General features: G+C 35.0%; 1 protein-coding gene across 1 annotated transcript in view; it reads right to left on the bottom strand.

Moving 5' to 3' along the window:
- Nucleotides 1-20340, bottom strand: part of CLGN (calmegin) — a 54143-nt gene that overhangs the window by 29206 nt on the left and 4597 nt on the right. Inside the window, exons 2-5 of the mRNA XM_027600389.1 lie at nucleotides 9310-9462; nucleotides 7211-7284; nucleotides 6278-6336; nucleotides 2796-2937 (exon numbers count right to left, since the gene is read on the bottom strand). Of these exons, the coding sequence (XP_027456190.1) occupies nucleotides 2796-2937; nucleotides 6278-6336; nucleotides 7211-7284; nucleotides 9310-9453 (419 nt within the window). The 5' untranslated portion in view covers nucleotides 9454-9462. The remainder of the gene's footprint in view (nucleotides 1-2795; nucleotides 2938-6277; nucleotides 6337-7210; nucleotides 7285-9309; nucleotides 9463-20340) is intronic.

Here is a 20340-nt window from a genome sequence, read left to right on the forward strand (position 1 = left end):
TTTTAAGAAAGGACTGTAGTTTAAAATATTTCTTAAAAAAAAAAAAAACTTTAGTGATACAAAAGTAAAAACAACGAAAAAATAGCATACAAAACCGTTTGATAGTTTGAACCTAGTTAGTGTATATATATTTTGCACTGAAAAGAGCAAAGGAAATACAGTAAAATTTTAAGTGACTATCTGAGTTGCCAGATGTTGGTGATCTTTCCCACTACCTTCTACTCTGCTTTGTTTCTCAAGAAGTCTTACCAGCATGTACTCTGGAGCCAGAGAGACCTGAGATTTATCCTTGATTCTGCTACTTACTCTAGTGACACCTAGTGTAAAGCCAAATTATTCAAGCTCGAGGACCACAAAGGATTGTGATACTTAAATAATACCATGCACAGCAATGGACAGATGCCCAAAATGTTAGCTTCTGTATGATCAAAAGAAAGGGTTTGTTCTTTTTCATTTTTGAAATAAAGGACAGTTTGTTTTCCTCAAAGCCTCGTCACTATTTTTATTTTAAGCAGTAGCTGGCAAAGAAATTTTTTCTCATGGAACACGTTTTTATGGACTATAAAGTAAGAAATGGTACATAGTGTGAATTAAAGGTAAATATTAATTATTTCAGGTAAAATAAAATAAAAATATAGTTTTATTTGATCTAAAGACAAGGGTTCTGTGAAAAGGTAAGAACTGAAAAAAATATGTTGTAATCTATCTATAAATATGAACATAGCTTTGTGGTTGTAATATGCCTAGACCCAATCATTATGTCTATTTCTTACATTGCAAACTTCCGGAGTTTTCAAATCATTAATCGTACCTAATGCAAATAGTTCACAGTGCATTAGAGATCAGTGAACTGTGTGTCATACAGCTCGACTGCTGCTATTCCTTGGTCCAGGACAAAGGAGGACGTGTAAGAGTATGTGGCAACACTATCTTCTGTAAGACTATCATTCCCCACACTGTCCTATGAGGCAGTAATTCTTGTTGGGGGATGAAATTCTGTGGTCAAATATGTCTGGAAAACACACTACTGAAGTTAGAAGGAGGTTTCTGCATGTAGAACTTCTTTCTCCAAGTCTGTAATGGTGAAGCAAATGTGGTTCCTTCTGTCTAGGATATTCTTCATTTCTCAAACTTACATGACCACACAATGCATATTAACATGTACACCATGTGGGAGGAGCAGTTTTAAAGGAAAGTTATATTGTGAGTCCATAGTATTTACAGTAGTTAATATAAAATTACTTTATTTAATATCCCATTTCATTTTATCAATATTAAGAGAAGACATTCACTCTCCTTCTTTGGGTTGTTTTTAAGCAAAGCAAAGACTTCTATTCAATTCCTGTTGGTCCTCCTCTTCTTTTTTCAGGGCATAATTTCACAATTACTTTAATAATTCTTCTACACTTATCATCCAATCTTTGTTTCTATCTTTTGCTTACTTGCCTAGGAGTGATTTATACTTTCTGAAAATACTAAATTTGATTCATTTTACTCTGAAAATATTACACTTTCTATTATTTTTCTTTCCCTTTCATTTAAGCCACAGAGGGTCAAAATAGAAAGTGATATTATATTCAACTAAGTTTCAACAGAATAATAGGATTACTTTCAAACTTTCAAGAAAAAAGAAAAGCCAAACCCTGAATAATGACAAATAGTATCAAGCTTAAATATTAGTTCCAATAAGTACTTGTAAAAATATTTTCAATTTGTTAAAATAATAGTCATATACTATTTGACATTATTTAAAACTTTAAATTTATTCACAGGACAGTGCAACTAAGCCAAAGCGACACAAGCGAAAAATTAAGCCAATTATACCAAATGCCATATTTTTTAAAATTGCTAAAACACAAAATGACATTTTAGTTATACTATGTAGGAACATGTTTAACAATGTTAACAAAAAAACTGAAAGGGTTCTAGAGTGATATACTTTACATTTAATAATATTTCTTTGTGTTGTCATTAACTTTGGACAGCCAAATCTTCTACCATAAGGGAGAAAATAACATTTATGCATTTCCTTTTGTTTTTAATTTGAATTTTATCAGCTTTGTAATTGTATTTGTATAAATCTATTTTGTCTTATATCCATTTTATGTAGGTGAATATTGAAGAATTTACACCTGATTTTATGACGGTAAACATGTCAGCAACATCATAATAAAACCAGTTTATGTCACGTTGTCGGGGACGGGAGGAAAGGATTGTCTGTGAAAACATGTGCCCTTTGATGGAATGAGCACTGGGGGTTATATGCAACTGCTGAATCACTGAATTATCTCTGAAACTAATAATATACTATATGTTAATTAAATTGAATTTAAATTTTTAAAAATTAAAAAATAAAAGGTGGAAAGACACTGATCTATATATATGCACATACTTTTTAAAATAAATTTGTTTCCTTTGAATCTTATAACTAGTTTAACAGCAACATTTATGGTTCTATTCTGAATATACCCAAGTTAATATCCTCAGAGCAAGTAATTTTAAGAAAAGAGTTAAAATAAAAATGGTGATCTTAGTATGAAATTGTATAGTCTATGGTGGCAGAATTTTTTAGATTGTAGTATATATTATATAATTTTTAAATCGACCTGGCTTTCCCTCAAAACCTCAGAGTGTCTGTGTATATACATGCATTGTGTATTTAAGTAAGTGAAACTGAAAAGGAAATCTGGATTTTTATGCCCATTTTATACCCATTATAGCTATATTCAGAAGCCAAATTATAGAAAACTAATACAAATTTCAGAAAAAGTACTGTAAAACATAATAAAACTTACTGAACGATCAAGGGTTTATCAGCAAAAATGAAGGGTTTTGCTAATACAGCAGCTATTGCATGATGCCTTGCTCTAGATTTCAGTACCAGGCCTCTGTCACCGGGCACTCGGTTTTCTTTCAATTCTTCTATTTCCCATCTTCCTAAAATGTAAAGCAAAGCAATTAAACTAAAACCCAAGACACTGACCTACAAATTATTTACTAGCAGTGACCAATAAGATTTTTTCTTGAAGGCTGATTTGGGAAAAATAAAACAAAACTTTAAATCAATGCACAGAAATCAGTTGCATTTCTATACACCAACAATGAGATAGAGGAAAAAAAAAATCAAGGAGTAGGTTCCATTTACACTTGCACCCAAAACCATAAGATACCTAGGAATAAACCTAACCAAAGACAGACGAGAGATGACAAGAGAGAACACAAGCCGGGGAACCCAATGTGGGACTCAATCCCAGGACCCCGGGATCATGACCTGAGCCGAAGGCAGACGCTCAATCAACTGAGCCACCCAGGTGCCCCTATAAAATGCATTTTTAAAAGCTCACAGGTTTCTATTCCTTTTCCTCTCCCTAATTTGGTTATACAATACTTCTCTAAAAAACATGAATTCATTTGATATTTCTTCTCTCACAGTGATGATAAATTGTATTATCACTACTAAACCATGGTTTCACAAAAATAAAAACCCATGGTTTCTTCTTTTAAGAAATAACTTTATCTTTAGGATTTTCAGGATATTTATCATACAGAATTTTTTTTTTAAGATTTGATTTATTTATTTGACAGAGAGAGAGACAGTGAGAAAGGGAACAGAAGCAGGGGGAGTGGGAGAGGGAGAAGCAGGCTTCCTGCGGAGCAGGGAGCCCAATGTGGGGCTCCAACACAGGACCCTGGGATCATGACCTGAGCCGAAGGAAGACGCTTAATGACTGAGCTACCCAGGCGCCCCTATCATAAAGAATTTTTTAAACTTGTCCTTTTTTTCCTTGCAATTATGCACATATATTTATCAGCTTTGAAAAAGGTACCAAATAGCACTTCAATTTTAGAAAACTTGTGACAGGGAAATTATTGCTCAATGACAAGAGGTTTTTCTCAATTCCAAATAAACAACTTTCTATTAACTGATCATTTAGCCAAATTTTAGACAATATCGGTGAATATAAATTTTGGTGTAAACAAAAAAATTTTCTTTTAAGATTTTATTTATTTATTTTAGAGGGAAAGAGAGAGAGAGAGCACACTCTGGGTGAAGTGGCAGAGGGAGGGGCAGAGAATCCCAAGCAAACTCCATGCTGAGTGCAGAGCCATCTCATGACCCTAAGATCACCACCTGAACGGAAACCAAGACTCAGATGATTAACCAACTGAGACACCCAGGTGCCCCAATTCTAGGGTAAATAAAATTTTAAAAAGGGTTTTACATCCTGAAAGTTGGTTATTTAAATAATTAGTATTTATTCAATATTTATACTTAATCTGAAAAATGTAAATGTATTCCAAATGCAAACTCTATACCCCAGCACCTTTCTTAGGTTTGCTTTCTCCTGACAAGCTCAGAATGAGCTTTATTCAAGTGGTACTTGACAGAAGCTGCCATTAACTACTGTGAATAATAAATATTCCTGCAAAAGAATCTAATATTAATCTCAACTAACCACTTTGTAAACAACGCTGCTACTATCAATATCAAAAATACCATTTTCAGGATCTAGCACTTTAACAGATTCCATATTTTTCGAAGTTGCTTTCGAGATGTTGATAAAAGCCATTCAGAAACTATATTAAATCTAATATATGAGAATATTATTTTCATGGATATTTATGTTTAATGAGACTATAGACCAAACTTGAGTGCTAAGAAGTTTGGCTTTTTGCTTGTTTGATTTTTACCTTTGAACTCAAGTAAAAACTCATTTAAACATTAAAAGTCAGGCGCCTCAGTGGCTCAGTCCTTAAGCGTTTGCCTTTGGCTCAGGTCATAATCCCAGGAGTGAGCCCCGCATCGGGCTCCCTGCTCAGTGGGAAGCCTGCTTCTCTCTCTCCCACTCCCCCTGCTTGTGTTCCCTCTCTCGCTGTCTCTCTCTGTCAAATAAATAAAATCTTTAAAAAAATAAAAATAAACTTTAAAAGCCACTTCTGTCCTGCAAGAAATAGAGACTGAAACTCACTTGTAAGATAGACAATAACTTCATTTTAGGAAACTCCATCAATGGATTTTTCTAAAATTACAAATGTGAAACAAGTATCTACCTGAAGTTCTTGAAAAAACTAAAGTAGTGTAAACATAGCTTTTTTATTTTTTATTTTTTATTTTTAAGTAATCTCTACACCCAACATGGGGCTTAAATGGTACAACCCTGAGGTCAAAAGTCACATACTCTTCTGAGTCAGCCAGATGCCCCTAAACATAGATGTTTTAAGCCACGCATTCTGTTTAATAATGTGTATTTCTGTGGATGGTTAGAGGTGGTTGTGTTACATCTCTGCAGACTTCCTGCTTCTTTGGGTGAAATTATCCTTTTCCCTAAATGGATTTAGAGAATGAACGCAATATTGCTTGATCTGAGCATGTGGTAAAGTTCTTTATGGAGAATATAAGCACATACAAACCCAGAGGAGTTGCTGGGATGGAGAACACTGCAAAGGAAGACATGCAGGTACGATCTCCATCTCACACCAAAATAAACTAGGAAAAGGAATAGACAGCTGACATCCTACACATGCTATTATCTCATGTACTGTTCTTGTCATTGTTCTCACGTAACAGCCTGTTGGAGTCTGCATGTGAGGTCACATCCTTATGGGTATGAGGTCCTCTGAGAGAGGGAATTCCCATGATCAGTCACCTTGAGAAGAGGCTGATCTTGCTTTAGGATACAACCAAGGAGGAGGCCGGTTTTAGATTAGAAGGAAGAAGAAATTCTTTCATCATACTACAACAAAGTCCCATTAGGGAAGAAAAGATGACCCTTGCATATAGGACATTTCTTTCTATGGCAAAGCCTGAACAGGATCCTAGCAGAGACCCAGTGACAGGGGATGTAAGGCCCGGAGATGTGGGCTACAAGAGTAGCCACATATCTCATAGCTCTCGTAGGTTATCCCCCGTTCTGCACCGGCGAGGAGGATCTTGCCCTCAGTTACAACTTGACGGAGGTGTGCCCGTGCTTGAGATGCGACAACAGAGAAGGGCAGGAGCTGGGGAAACACTGCTGCTGGACAGGCCATGACTAACTGCAGGGGAATGAAGATTCAGCCCTTCCGAGTTAGGAAACCCGATGGTGGCTTAAGCATGGATCACCCAGGGACTTCCGGAAATAGACAAAAATAGACAAAAGACTGAACATTCTGTTGTGAAGCATGATGGCGGCCCAGACCCCATATACTATATCTATATTTAATAGAAATATAATTTCAAAAGCTAGTGAACTCGGGGTCATTCTGGTTTTACTGAATATTTAAATAAATATTTTACCATCATATATGGAAATCTCCGCATCTGTATCATCTTTCTTTGCTTTTGATAAGACCCACCTGTAAATAAAGATAAAAGCAAATAAGTATCATTAAAACTAAAACCAGCAATTTATAGACACAATGCATATTAGAAATACAACAAAAGATTACTCAAAAGTCACTTCTCATTAAAAAATAAATGCTTAGAGGGCGCCTGGGTGGCTCAGTTGGTTAAGGAACTGCCTTCGGCTCGGGTCATGATCCTGGAGTCCCCGGATCGAGTCCCGCGTCCGGCTCCCTGCTCAGCGGGGAGTCTGCTTCTTCCTCTGACCCTCCCCCCTCTCATGCTCTCTCTCTATCTCATTCTGTCAAATAAATAAATAAAATATTTTTAAAAATAAATAAATAAATGCTTAGAGGCTAAATAAAGATGCCCATGTAGAATCTTGCAAGGTTAGAGTTAAATCATATTTGGAATCCACAATTTACTAGTTGTTTGATCATATGTAAGATATACTAAGCCTCAGTTTCCTCACCTGTAAAATGGAGATAAAGACAGTACTTACCTACCCACTTGGGACAGTGTCTGGTATATAATAATTAATAAATAGTAACATTTATTTTTTTAACCAATATTTAGGATGGAACAGTAATTTGAATTTGTCATCTGATATCAGGTTAATAATATCTGTCTTTAGGAATGAAGAAATGTCATAAATTTTTACTTTATATTCATAATTCATTTGTATTATTTTCTTTGTATAAATGAATAACTCTTCAAGTTAAACATTTCTATCAATAATAAAAATGCGTTAAGGTACTGGTTTACACTGCCAAATAAAGTAACATTTTTTACAGTTTTATAGTAGAGGCAATTTTCATAGGCCAATAACCAATAACTTGAAAAAAGCTAATTAAATCAAAGAAAACATCCTCTTGAATGAATACTCACCCAGCCAGCCTTCCACTATCAAAAGTTTCTGTAAAATATACTTCTCCTATAGGTTGAGGTGTCTTATATTTAATCTAGAAAATAGATTTTTTAAAATCTAAAGTTATTCATCTTCGCAAATATTTTAATTAAATAATCTCACTAGTTAAGAACCCAGTACGTAGTAACACACATATAAGTAAAATAAATAAAAGGTGACATGGCCTCAAAACGTTGCATCCTAGTACAGTAAGATACAAGAGAGTATCAGAGATACAATGCCAGAAAAAAAATACCATCTAAGTGCAAACAGAGAATAATACACTGATTCCTTCTAAAACAGGAGGGATGGGGAAAAATTCTATTAGAGAAGGCCTCATGATACAGCTGACATGGCCTTGAAAGGATCCTGACAGGTGACAATATTTGGGAATACAAATCATTAGAAACAGAGGAAATACCATGATCTAACACATATAAGATAAAAAACTTAGCAAGCATGTAGATGAGTTTAAAATTAACTCTTAAATTTCACTGTTACATGGTAGAGGATGAGAATACCATTTTGAGTGATTAGGAACCCAGAGAAGAAAAAGATTCAACAGAGAAAGCACTACAAAGCAAAGCGCAGTTTCAAGGGCCCTGTAAGCGTTAGCTGTGGTGATGATGATAATGATATTGGTGGTGGTGATATGGTGGTTCTTTTAATCCTCATAAGACTTCTATGAGCAAAATACTATTATTGCACCCATCTTACATCCAGTGTAACATGCAATGATAGGAACTCAGGCTGCCTGGCTCCAAAGCTTATACACTTAACTGCTGTGCTCTATAGAACATACCAACAAAACAATTTAAGAGATTAAAGATAATTTATTGACAAATTATCAAAAAATAATTTGAACTGATGATGAATGAATAAATTTTGCCTAAAGTAATAGATCAATTTGGGTCCTTTCTGAATTGATCTCTGTGATTTTACCTGTATGATTTCTTTTCTCAGCCTTTAGAGAAAAGGATGAAGTACTTTTTCTATTCACTGTCTCTACCCCAACCTGATAGTACATTTCCTCTTTAAGAGGGGTGGAAACCAATAATCAAACACAATTCCACATAATTACTGATGGGTCAAGATTCCACTTCCTATCGTTTTTTCAAATATCACCAAATGCAGTTGAAGTGGTCGGTATCTCCCAATTCCTTTGCAGTATTAACCTCCAAAGACCCTTGTAGGAGCTGTACCTAAGTCAATCATCAGCACTTTGATTACTTACTTATTGTAGACTGCATAACTAGGTTTTAAAAGAAATGTCCTTGTGGAGTTTAAACTTTAACAAGAGAAAGAATATTCACCTTAAACAGCTAAACAACACTTTCGTTTGCAAATGAAAAACTCTCAAGGTAAGTGAGGTGAAGAAGTCTGTACCAGCTATAGGCTATGGTCCTTGGCCCTTGAATTAGCTGCTATAGCACAATACAACTCATCCATTCTTACCATCAACAAGATTTCTGACAAATTTTCTGACTGGCTCAGTATATCTATGAATATTCCTCAATGTAAAAGTTCTTCTGGATTGTCAGGATGTACAAAAATCTCTGCAAGGTTTTTCAGACTTCTGTTAGTCACCACCTCAAACCACGTCTTAACAATGCTGAGCCACAAACACAGCTGAGCCTTATTAAATGCCTACCTCATGATCACTTCCCTTTCGTATTCATCCTCCTGGTTAGTATTTCCTTTCCTCAGAGAAATAAGAAAAACTACTTACTTTACTCCTAGGAGAACTGCAAATTACACTACCTTATCTCCTATCTGAAGAGGGCTGGCAGTGTCAGAAGAATGAAAACCTTTCTCTTAGATAGAAGTCTAACAGTCCTCTTCAGCAGTGACAAATTCCTATTCTGATAGTAAAAACCTTCCCCATATTTACTTTGTAATAAAACTGTACTAGGTGTAATGCATAAATCTCTGTAATACATGGGCACTCTAACAGTTGGGGAAAAAACAGTGTTTTTCTATTTGTTTGGAAAATGAATACTGTTAGAACTGAAATGAATCTTAAGAGGTCCTCTGTATCCTGTAAAGGAATAACTTACAACTCATTTCTCAATAACCTTACCTCTGAGGAGAGTTCACCTTCATTGACATCAATCTCTTCTGAATTTTCATCAAAATCTTCCATCTCAACACCATCATCCATAAATTCTGCATTAATTGAGATGAACAGAAGACCCAAACATAGCCAAAAGCTTTGGAAATGCATACTGATTACCTGTGAAGTTAAAAGTTATCAGTGAAGATAAAAGTTGTGAAAAATATGTAAGTACACTTACAAAGAAATAATTTTTCTTTAATACCGCCTTTATTGTAGGATGGCTTTTAAAACAAATCATTGACAAAATTATTTAAATTACACTTTGAACAAATAAAAATACAAACTTCAAATCCCACAGGACACAGATTCTAGAGCTACCCACCTGCCACTAAAAACAAAGAGCCAAGGGGCAGCTGGGTGGCTCAGTCCGTTAAGCGGCTAACTCTTGGTTTCCGCTCAGGTCGTGATCTCAGAGTCCTGAGATCCAGTCCTACCTAGGGCTCTGCTCAGCAAGGAGTCTGCTTGTCCCCCTCTCTCTCCCTCTGCCCTTCCTCTGCACTTGCGTGCACTCACACTCTCTCATAAATAAATACATAAATAAATAAATAAATAAACAAATAAATAAATAAATAAAATAAATAAAATATTTTAAAAACAAAGAGCCAAGCATTTAAACTTAAAGATATCAACAACAGTGATTACCAAACTCAAATAATATATGGACCCCTGGGGTGCCTGGGTGGCTCAGTTGGTTAAGAGTCTGCCTTCAGCTCAGGTCATGATCAGCGGGGAGCCTGCTTCCCCCTCTCCTTCTGGCTTGTGCTCTCTCTCACTATCTCTGTCTCTCTCTCTCAAATAAATAAATAAAATCTTAAAAAAAATATGTGGACCCTTTTAAAAGAAAGAAATAAGGATCATGATTCTCAAATGTTTGTTTTTTTATTACAATGTTGCTTAAGTATATATAAACATACAACCAGAGTTTCGTAATTATGAAACCAAAGTACACTTACATATAAATACAAAAAAAAAACCTAAAGAAAAATAATTTTATCACAATTTAATGTGACAGTCTTTTCATGAATCAAATCACAGCTAAAAGAACAATCAAACTGCAATCAGGTTGACTAAGTTGGATAACGTTCTTTTACATTTATCATAATACTTTGATGACTCAATAATTTAACCATTTCTCTATTTAAATACTGCAAAATGTCCATTCCTTATTATAGCATTATTTGAGCAGAAACCAAATATAATTTGGCTGCCTCTTGGCAGAAAATATATGATTTGTATAATTATGGCTTTAACATGTTAAAATGTTAACATGTTAAAATTCAAGTTTTATTTTTTGGTGCCAATGGCCTTTTAAACACAAAGTAAATGTGGACACCGAAAGAGTGTGGCAGTCCTTGGTTATAAGGTGGGCAGGTGAGCCAGATGATCCATAGTATAGTTCTATTACTTTTTTTTTTTTCAGTTACCATCAACATGACAAATTTTTTTAAAAAGTAAATTCTTAGAGGGGCGCTTGGGTGGCTCAGTCGTTAAGTGTCTGCCTTCAGCCCAGGTCATGATCCCAGGGTCCTGGGATCGAACCCCGCATCGGGCTCCCTGCTCCGCCAGAAGCTTATTCTCCCTCTCTCACTCCCCCTGCTTGTGTTCCCTCTCTTGCTGTGTCTGTCAAAATAAATAAATAAATAAATAAAATCTTTAAAACAAACAAACAAAAAAAGTAAATTCTTAGAAAGAATGCTTAGATCTTCCACAAAATATCTATAGCCCCTACATGGGTCTGCTTAAGAAACACTGGATTTGAGATAAGCAAATTACATCTACCAGAATGGTTATAATCAAAAAGAGACAGTAACAAGTGCTGGGAGGATTTGGAGAAGTTAGAACCTTTATACCCTGCTGGCAGGAATGTAAAATGTTGCAAGTTTTGGAAGACTGTATGGCAGTTCTTCAAAATGTTAAAAATAGAATTACTCTATAACCTAGCAATTCCACTACTAGGTATCTGCCCAAGAGAAACAAAAACAGATATCTACACAAAACATAAATATAGATGTTTAAAGAAACATTTTTCATAATAACCAAAAAATAGAAACAACCCAAATGTCCATCACCTAATGGTTAAACAAAATGTGGGCTATCTATACAATAAAATATTATTTACCAATAAAACAGAATAGAGTGCTGATGTGTTACAAGATAGATGAATCTCAAAAAAACATGCTGAGTTAAGAAGCCAGTAATAAAACACCACATATTGCATGATCCCACTGAAAAGACACAGGCAAATCCATAGAAACAGAAAACAGATTTAGTGAGTGCCTAGGAAAAGAGGAGTGGGAAGAAAGGGTTAAGGGGTAATGAAAATGTTCTAAAATTGTGGTTAAAAATGGTTACATAACTCTGTAAATGTATTAAATCCCATTCACTTTCAAACATTAAACAAGTGAACTAGAGGTGTACAATGTATTAATAAAGCTGTTTTTAGAAAAGAAACATCAGATTATAAAAAGCTTTCTTCCATATAGTTAGCCCAAATGATTGGAACGCTTCTTTTTTTAATCTCCAATGCCTATATCCCTCATCCATCCACTTACCTCCCCTCTGGTAACCATCAGTTCGCTCTCTATAGTTAAGAATCTGCTTCTTGGTTTTCTCTTTTTATTTCCTTTGTTCTTTTGTTTCTTAAAATTCCACATATGAGTGAGATAATATGATATTTGAGTTTCTCTGACTTACTTTGCTCAGCATAATACTCCCTAGTTCTATCTGTGTTGTTGCAAATGGCAAGATTTCATTCTTTTTTACAGCTGAGGAATATTCCTGTGTGTGTGTGTGTGTGTGTGTGTGTGTGTGTGTGTGTGTGTGTGTGTGTGTGTGTGTGTGTACACACCACAACTTTATCCATTCAACCATCAATGGACACTTGGGCTGCTTCCATGATTTAGCTATTGCAAATAATGCCGCAATAAACATAGGGGCACATATATCCCTTGAATTAGTGCTTTTGTATTTTTGGGGTAAATACCCAGTAAATATCCAGTAGTGCAATTCCTGGATCATAGGGTAGTTCTATTTTAATTTTTTGAGGAACCTCCATACAGTTTTCTACAATGGCTACACCAATTTGCATTCCCACCAACACTGCAAGAGGGTTCTTTTTACTCCATATCTTTGTCAACATTGTTTCTTGTGTTTTGATTTTAGCCATTCTGACTGGTATAAAGTGGTATCTCATTGTAGTTTTGATTTGCATTTCCTTGATGATAAGTGATATTGAGCATCTTTTCATGTGTCTGTTAGCCCTCTGTATGTTTTCTTTGGAGAAATGTCTGTTCAAGTCTTTTGCCCATTTTTAATTGGATTATTTGGTTTTTGGGTGTTGAGTTGTATCAGTTCTCTATATATTTTGTTTACTAACCCTTTATCAGGTATGCCATTTGCAAATACCTTCTCCCATTCAATAGGTTTCCTTTTAGTTTTGTTGTTTCTTTCACTGTGCAGAAACTTTTTTGATGTAGTCCCAATAGTTTATTTTTGCTTTTATTTCCCTTGCCTCAGGAGACATATTTAGAAAAATGTTGTTACAGCCAATGTCAGAGAGATTACTGCCTGTGCTCCCTTCAAGGATTTTTATGGTTTCAGGTCCCACATTTAGGTCTTTAATCCATTTTTAGTTTGTTTTTGTGAATGGTGTAAGAAAGTGGTCCAGTTTCATTCTTTTGCATGTGGCTGTCCAGTTTTCCCAACACCATTTGTTGAAAAGACTTTTTCCCATTGCATATTCATTCCTCCTTTGTTGAAAATTACTTGACTGTATAATTGTTTTCTGTTCTATTCCACTGATCTGTGTCTATTTTTATGCCAGTACCATACTGTTTTAATTACTACCACTTTGTAATATAACTTGAAGTCTGGAATTGTGATATACCTCCAGTTTTGTTTTTCTTTTTTTAAGATTGCTTTGGCTATTTGAGGTCTTTTATGGTTCCATACAAATTTTAGGATTGTTTGTTCTAGTTCTGTGAAAACTGCTGTTGGTATTTCAATAGGGATTGCATAAATGTGTCAATTGCTTTGGGTAGAACAGACATTTTAACAATATTCGTTCTTCCAATCTATGAGCATGGAAATGTTTTTCCATTCCTTTGTAACGTCTTGAATTTCTTTCATCAGTGTTTTATAGTTTTCAAAGTAGAGGTCTTTTCACCTCTTTGGTTAAGTTTATTCCTAGATATTTTATTGTTTTGGGTACAATTGTAAATGGGATTGTTTTCTTAGTTTCACTTTCTGCTGCTTCATTATTAGCATATAGGAATGCAACAGACTTCTGTACATTGATTTTGCGTCCTGCAACTTTACTGAATTCATTTATCAGTTCTAGTAGTTTTTGGGTGGAGTCTTTAGAGTTTTCTATATATAATAATGTCATCTGCACATAGTGAGTTTTACTTCTTCCTTACCAATCTGGATGCCTTTTATTTCTTTATGTCATCTAATTGCTGTGGCTAAGACTTCCAGTATTCTGTTGAATAAGAGTGGTGAGAGTGGACATCCTTCTCTTGTTCCTGACCTTGGGGGAAAGCTCTATGTTTTTCACCATCGAGTATTGTGTTGGCTGTAGGTTTTCATATAAGGCCTTTATTATTTTGAGATTTGTTCCTTTCTAGACCGACTTTGCAGAGGGTTTTGTTTTTTGTTTTTGTTTTTGTTTTTTACCATGAATGGATTTTGTACTTCTTCAGATGCTTTTTCTGCATATATTGAAATGATCATATGGATTTTATCCTCTCTTATTGATGTGACATATCATGTTGATTGTTTTATGAATATTAAACCACCTTGCATCCCAGGAATAAATCCCACTTGACTGTGGTATATGATTTTTTAAATATATTGTTGGATTCAGTTTGCTAATATTTTGTTGAGGATTTTTGCATCTATATTCATGAGAGATACTGGCCTGCAGTTCTCTTTTTTTGTGATGTCTTTATCTGGTTTTGGTATCAGGGTAATGCTGGCTTCATAGAATGAATTTGGTTTCCTTCCTGTTGTATTTTTTGGAATGGTTTGAGAAGAATGGGTATTAACTCTTTTTTCAGTATTTGGCAGAATTTGCCTGTGAAGCCATCTGGTCCTATACTTCTGTTTGTTGGGAGTTTTTTGATTACTGATTCCATTTCATTGCTGGTGCTTGGTCTGTTCAAATTTTCTATTTCTTCCTGCTTTAATTTTGATAGGTTACACATTTCTAGGAATTTATCCATTTCTTCTAAGTTGTCTAATTTGCTGGCATATAGGTTTTTATAATATTCTGTTACAATTGTTTGTATTTCTGTGGTGTCAGTTGTTTCTCTCCTCTTTCACTGGTAATTTTATTTGAGTCCTCTCTCTTTTTTTAGTAAGTCTTGCTAGAGGTTTATCAATTTTGTTGATCTTTTCAAAGAACTAATTCCGTTTCATTGATCTATGATTAGAACCCTTCCTAATGAGATCAAAACTTAAGTGAATATGTGGGCCAGTTAAACCTTGATTTCTTCTATGGGACACTGGCTATAACACTGAAGTTTACTTTGAAAAATGCATTTTTTTTTAAATCGACCAATCTACCATAATAGGAATATTCTATATTAAAAAGTATGTTAATACCACCCTCTTTATGGACAAAGACAACACAAAAAATGATGTATGCTGTTATTTGTTAGAAGAGTTTGAGTTCCCTGAATCATAAAAAAAAGAGGTGTAACTGAGATAGAAAGTAAATTTAAAGAGATCAAATTTTTTATGTTAGTCACCATACAGTACATTAGTTTTTGATGTCGTGTTCCATGATTCACTGTTTGTGTATAACACCCAGTGCTCCATGCAGAATGTGCCCTCCTTAATACCCATCACCAGGCTAACCCATCCCCCCACCTCCCTCCCCTCTAGAACCCTCAGTTTGTTTCTCAGAGTCCATCGTCTCTCATGGTTCATCTCTTCCTCCGATTTCCCCCCCTTCATTCTTCCCTTCCTTCTCCTAATGTCCTCCACGCTATTCCTTATGTTCCACAAATAATTGAAACCATATGATAATTGACTTTTTCTGCTTGACTTATTTCACTTTGCATAATCTCCTCCAGTCCCATCCATGTTGATGCAAAGTTGGGTATTCATCCTTTCTGATGGCTGAGTAATATTCCATTGTATATATGGACCACATTTTTATCCATTCGTCTGCTGAAGGGCATCTCGGCTCTTTCCACAGTTTGGCTATTGCAGACATTGCTGCTATGAACATTGGGGTGCATATGGCCCTTCTTTTCACTACATCTGTGGCTTTGGGGTAAATACCCAGTAGTGCAATTGCTGGGTCATAGGGTAGCTCTATTTTTAATTTTTTGAGGAACCTCCACACTGTTTTCCAGAGTGGCTGTACCGACTTGCATTCCCACCAACAGTGTAAGAGGGTTCCCCTTTCTCCACAACCTCTCCAACATTTGTTATTTCTTGCCTTGTCAATTTTTGCCATTCTAACTGGTGTAAGGTGGTATCTCAATGTGGTTTTGATTTGAATTTCCCTGATGGCTAATGATGATGAACACTTTTTTCATGTGTCTGTTAGCCATTTGTATGTCTTAAAGAGATCAATTTAACTCAATAACCATAGGTAGGTTTATTTAAATTTTTTTTTACTAACTGGCACAGGAATGAATACATTTGCAAATTGCTTATGAATTGTTAATAATTCTAAAAGCTTCGGTTCTAAAGTTTTAAAAGCCTCCCATGATTTCCATAATGTAGTAAAGTGTCTTGCTTGACTCACTATCAATAACATTTAAGTAAAACAGAAATGCATAAAATAATAGCAGTAATAACGACCATTAATATCACTTATGGCCCACATCTTCTTCTTCAAAATGAACACACACTTTAGTTTCTTAATAATTAATTTGTTGAAAAAATATATTCTAAGTCCTTTGAGTTCTGGTGTATTGGGCTGCTGGGAAAGTTAAGGGGAAACCAAGCAGGCAGTACTCTACTAGAACCCCATTCTTACTTCATCCAGAGCAATCTCATTCTGTTTTCTATATTAGAGTTCTTCTTAACTTCCCTTCAGAAATAAATAATTGACAAAGCTTCAGGAAAAAAGTTTAGAAAATCTTTTATCTAAAAAATCTGAATCTTTAAAGTTCTATGACTATGATCATGCATTTGCATAAAGCAATGTGCTAAATTAATCTCTGCAGCCCAGGACACGAATAAGAAGGCATTATTACTTCCAATCTACAAACTGAAAACAGATTTAACAACTTGGTCAAAGTCACATGGGTTGGAAATGTGGAACAAGATCAGAATCTAGATCTGTACATCAATATACCATGCTACTTCATATTTTAATCTTATCCCGCTGCATTATTATGTGCTTTTTGATAAAACAACAGAAAGAAATTACAAAAATGGTAACAGCACATACTCTGAACCTCTTGGAAATTTCTCAAATTTAGATTATTAGTATTAAGCTATGAAGATATTTACCCAGAAATGACCATATTACCTTACTATAGAAGTAAAATACTTAAAAATAAACTGCTCTTGGTCACAAACCATTCTGCAGGCAATACAGTTCTATAAATAATAGTCTCCATTTAAAAATTATGTAGGTCAAGGTCATTGCTGCTATTTATTCCTTTTAAATAAGAATCAGAAATACAGACCTAATAGTTTCTGCTTAATTCTTGAGTGCTCTATAATTATTCAGTGATGGACCAGCTGATAACTAAGAATTAAATCATGAAGGTGACATCACAGTATTACTTGTCACACTATGGTGACAATATGTCATCAGCTCCAAACAAAATTGTGAGGTTTGTCACATATCATTTCTTAAAGGAAGTGGTAAAATATGGCCAGGCCTGCATTGTAGCTTTGAGAGGCTGACAATGAGGTAATACTACAAAACACAACTAACTAATTTGTGCAGTTAAACTATTTTTTTTAACTGTGGTAGAATACACAACATAAAAGTTAACATTTAAAACAATTTTAACCATTCAATTTAGTAGTGCTAGGTACATTTACACTGTTGTACAACCAATCTCCAGAACTCTTTTCATCTTATAAAACTAAAACTCTATACCATTAAACAACAACTCTTTAATTCTCCCTCTCTCAAGCCCCTAGCAACCATCATTCCTATATTAGTTCAACATGTTTTTTTTTTGGTAGAGTCTTTAGGTTTTGTCTATATATAAGATCATGTTATTTATGAATAAATTTTATTTCTTCCTTTCCAATTTTATTTCTTTTTCTTGCCTAATTGCTCCTGCTAGGACTTCTAATACTATGTTGAATAGAAGTGACAAAAACAGGCATACTTGTTTTATTCTAGTTCTTAGGAGGAAAGGTTTTCAGTTTCATCATTGAGTATGGTGCCGGCTTTTGGCTTTTCATATATGGCCTTTATTATGTTGAGCTAGTGTCTTTCTATTCACAGTTTGTTGAGTGTCTGTATCATAAAAGGGTGTTGAATCTTGTCAAATGGTATTGTTGCATCAACTGAGATGATCATGGTTTTTTTTTTCCCTCCATTTTGGTAATGGGTTATACTACATTGATTGATTTTCATATGTTGAATCATCCTTGCATGCCAGGAATAAATCCCACTTGTTCATGGTATATAATCTTTTTTTTTTTTTTAAGATTTATAAGAGAGAGAGAGAGAATGCAAGCAGGGGGAGGGACAGAGGGAGAGACAGAGAGAAAATCCCTGCTGAACATAGAGCCCAACACAGGGCTCAATTTCACAACCCTGAGATCATCACCTGAGCCGAAATCAAGAGTCAGACGCCTAACTGGCTGAGGCACCCAGGCGCCCTGTTGTATAATCTTTTTAATGTGCTGCTGAATTCTGTTTGCTAGTATTTTGTTAAGGATTTCTGCATCAATATTCATTAGGGATATTGGTCTGTAGTTTTCTTGTAGCTTCTCTGTCTGGCTTTGGTATCGGGATAACACTACCCTCACAGAATGAGTTTCAAAGTGTTCCTTCCTCTTTAATTATTCAAAAGAATTAGAGGAGGATTGGTATTAATTTTTCTTTCAATGTTTGGTAGACTTTATTAGTTAAGCCATATGCTCCTGGGCTTTTATTTGTTGGGAGGTTTTTGATTACTGATTCAATCTCCTTACTAGTTCTAGGTCCTGTTTCATCATGATTTAGTCTTAATAGATTGTATGTTCTAGGAATTCATCCATTGCATTTAGATTATCAAGCTGTTGGCATATAATTCTTCATAATACTCTCTTACAGTCCTTTTTATATCTATAGAATCAGGTGTAATGTCCCCTCTTTCACTTCTGATTTTAGTTGAGTCTTCTTTTTTTCTTACTCAATGTAGATAAGGTTAGTTAATTTTGTCAATCTTTTTGAAAAACCAACTCTCGGTTTTGATGATTTTCTCTGTTATTTATCTACTCTCCATTCCACTTATCTCTCATCGAATTTTATTATTTCCTTCCTTCTGCTAGCTTTGGTTTTTCTAGTTCCTTAAGGTATAAAGTTAAGTTGTAAATTTGAGATTTTTATTTTTTAATGTAAACATCAACAGCTATACATTTCCCTCTTAACAAAATTTTCACTGTATCCCATTAACTTTTGGCATGTTGCATTTCTGTCATTTATTTCAAGATATTTTCTAATTTCCTTGTGATTTCCTTTTTTGGCCTTTTGGTTGTTTAAGAGTGTTTGTGTAATTTCCACATAGGTGTGGGTTTTTCTGTTTTCCTTCTGCTACTGATTTCTCATTACATTATAATTGGAAAAAATACTTTGTATGATTTCAGTTTTTAAAAATTCATTAAGATTTGTTTTTTGGACTAATATATGGTCTATCCTACAAAATATTCCATGTGCACTTAAGAAAAATAATGTATTTGAATCAATATTCATCAGTTATATTGGTCTGTACTTTTCATGTAGTGTCTTTGCCTAGCTTTGGTATCTGGGTAATACTGCCCTCACAGAATGACTTTGAACGTATTCCCTCCTCTTCGATTTTTTGGGAGAGTTGGAGGAAGATTGGTATTAATATTTATTTCAATTGATTGGTATTAATTTTTCTGTCGTTAGATGGAGTGTTCTATATAATACTTCTATTCAGTCCAATTGGTATATAGTGTTGTTCAAGTTTTCTGTTTCCTTATTGATTTAAATGGTTGTCCTAAGTTATGCATGTTTAGTGCAGCAAGAATTTGTTTATATGGTGTAAGGTAGAACATTTAATGCTAATGCTATCCCCCCTTCCCTGCTTACAAACATATAAAAGCTAGCAGGTCCAGGATTCTAAGCTTCCTGTGTATTCCTTACTCCACAAGATTGCTGAGATCACCAAATATCATTTGTGCCTTCCTGAGGAAGAAGGGAGGCACTGGAGAAGTACATCCATTTTCTTATATCTTTGGTCTCGTGTATGTTCTTTGCACTGCTTCTGGGCTGATTCAATAACAAGTTAAAGTGCAAGTAACTTTGGCCAAGTATGAGATACCATTCTTGCTAATATTTGAAACCAAGACCAAGCAGCCCAATCGACCTCAAAGAGTTTCACCAACATCACCTACAGGCCCTCTTCAATCTCCACTGTGAGCCCACAATCACAAATTATAATGTGCAGCTCGTTTACTGGTACTGAAGTAATGCTCACTCCCACATCAAAGGTAGCTGGAGCACTAAAAAGAAAGACAATCACAGGATACCCAATAACTGTAAAGTGCGAGAGAGATTGCTGGCTAATCACCAAGCTTTTTTGCCTTTTTCCAGGGGACATGACTGGACTATATTTCCTTTGGAGTTAGGTGAGGCCCCGAAAAGCCAATGATGTAGGTATAGGCTGAGTCTGAGGCCCTGAGAGCCAGAAAAGCCAATGATGTAGGTAGGTATAGGCTGAGTCTGAGTCTGATATAAGTTTCAGTCTGAGCCAGCAGGCTCGAGACCCAAACACAGCCAATTATTCAGCTTGAGTCCAAAGACAGAAAAACGACAGAAGTGCCCGCTCTGACAGC

This window comes from Zalophus californianus, chromosome 2, assembly GCF_009762305.2.
Source record: "Zalophus californianus isolate mZalCal1 chromosome 2, mZalCal1.pri.v2, whole genome shotgun sequence".
NCBI lineage: Eukaryota > Metazoa > Chordata > Mammalia > Carnivora > Otariidae > Zalophus > Zalophus californianus.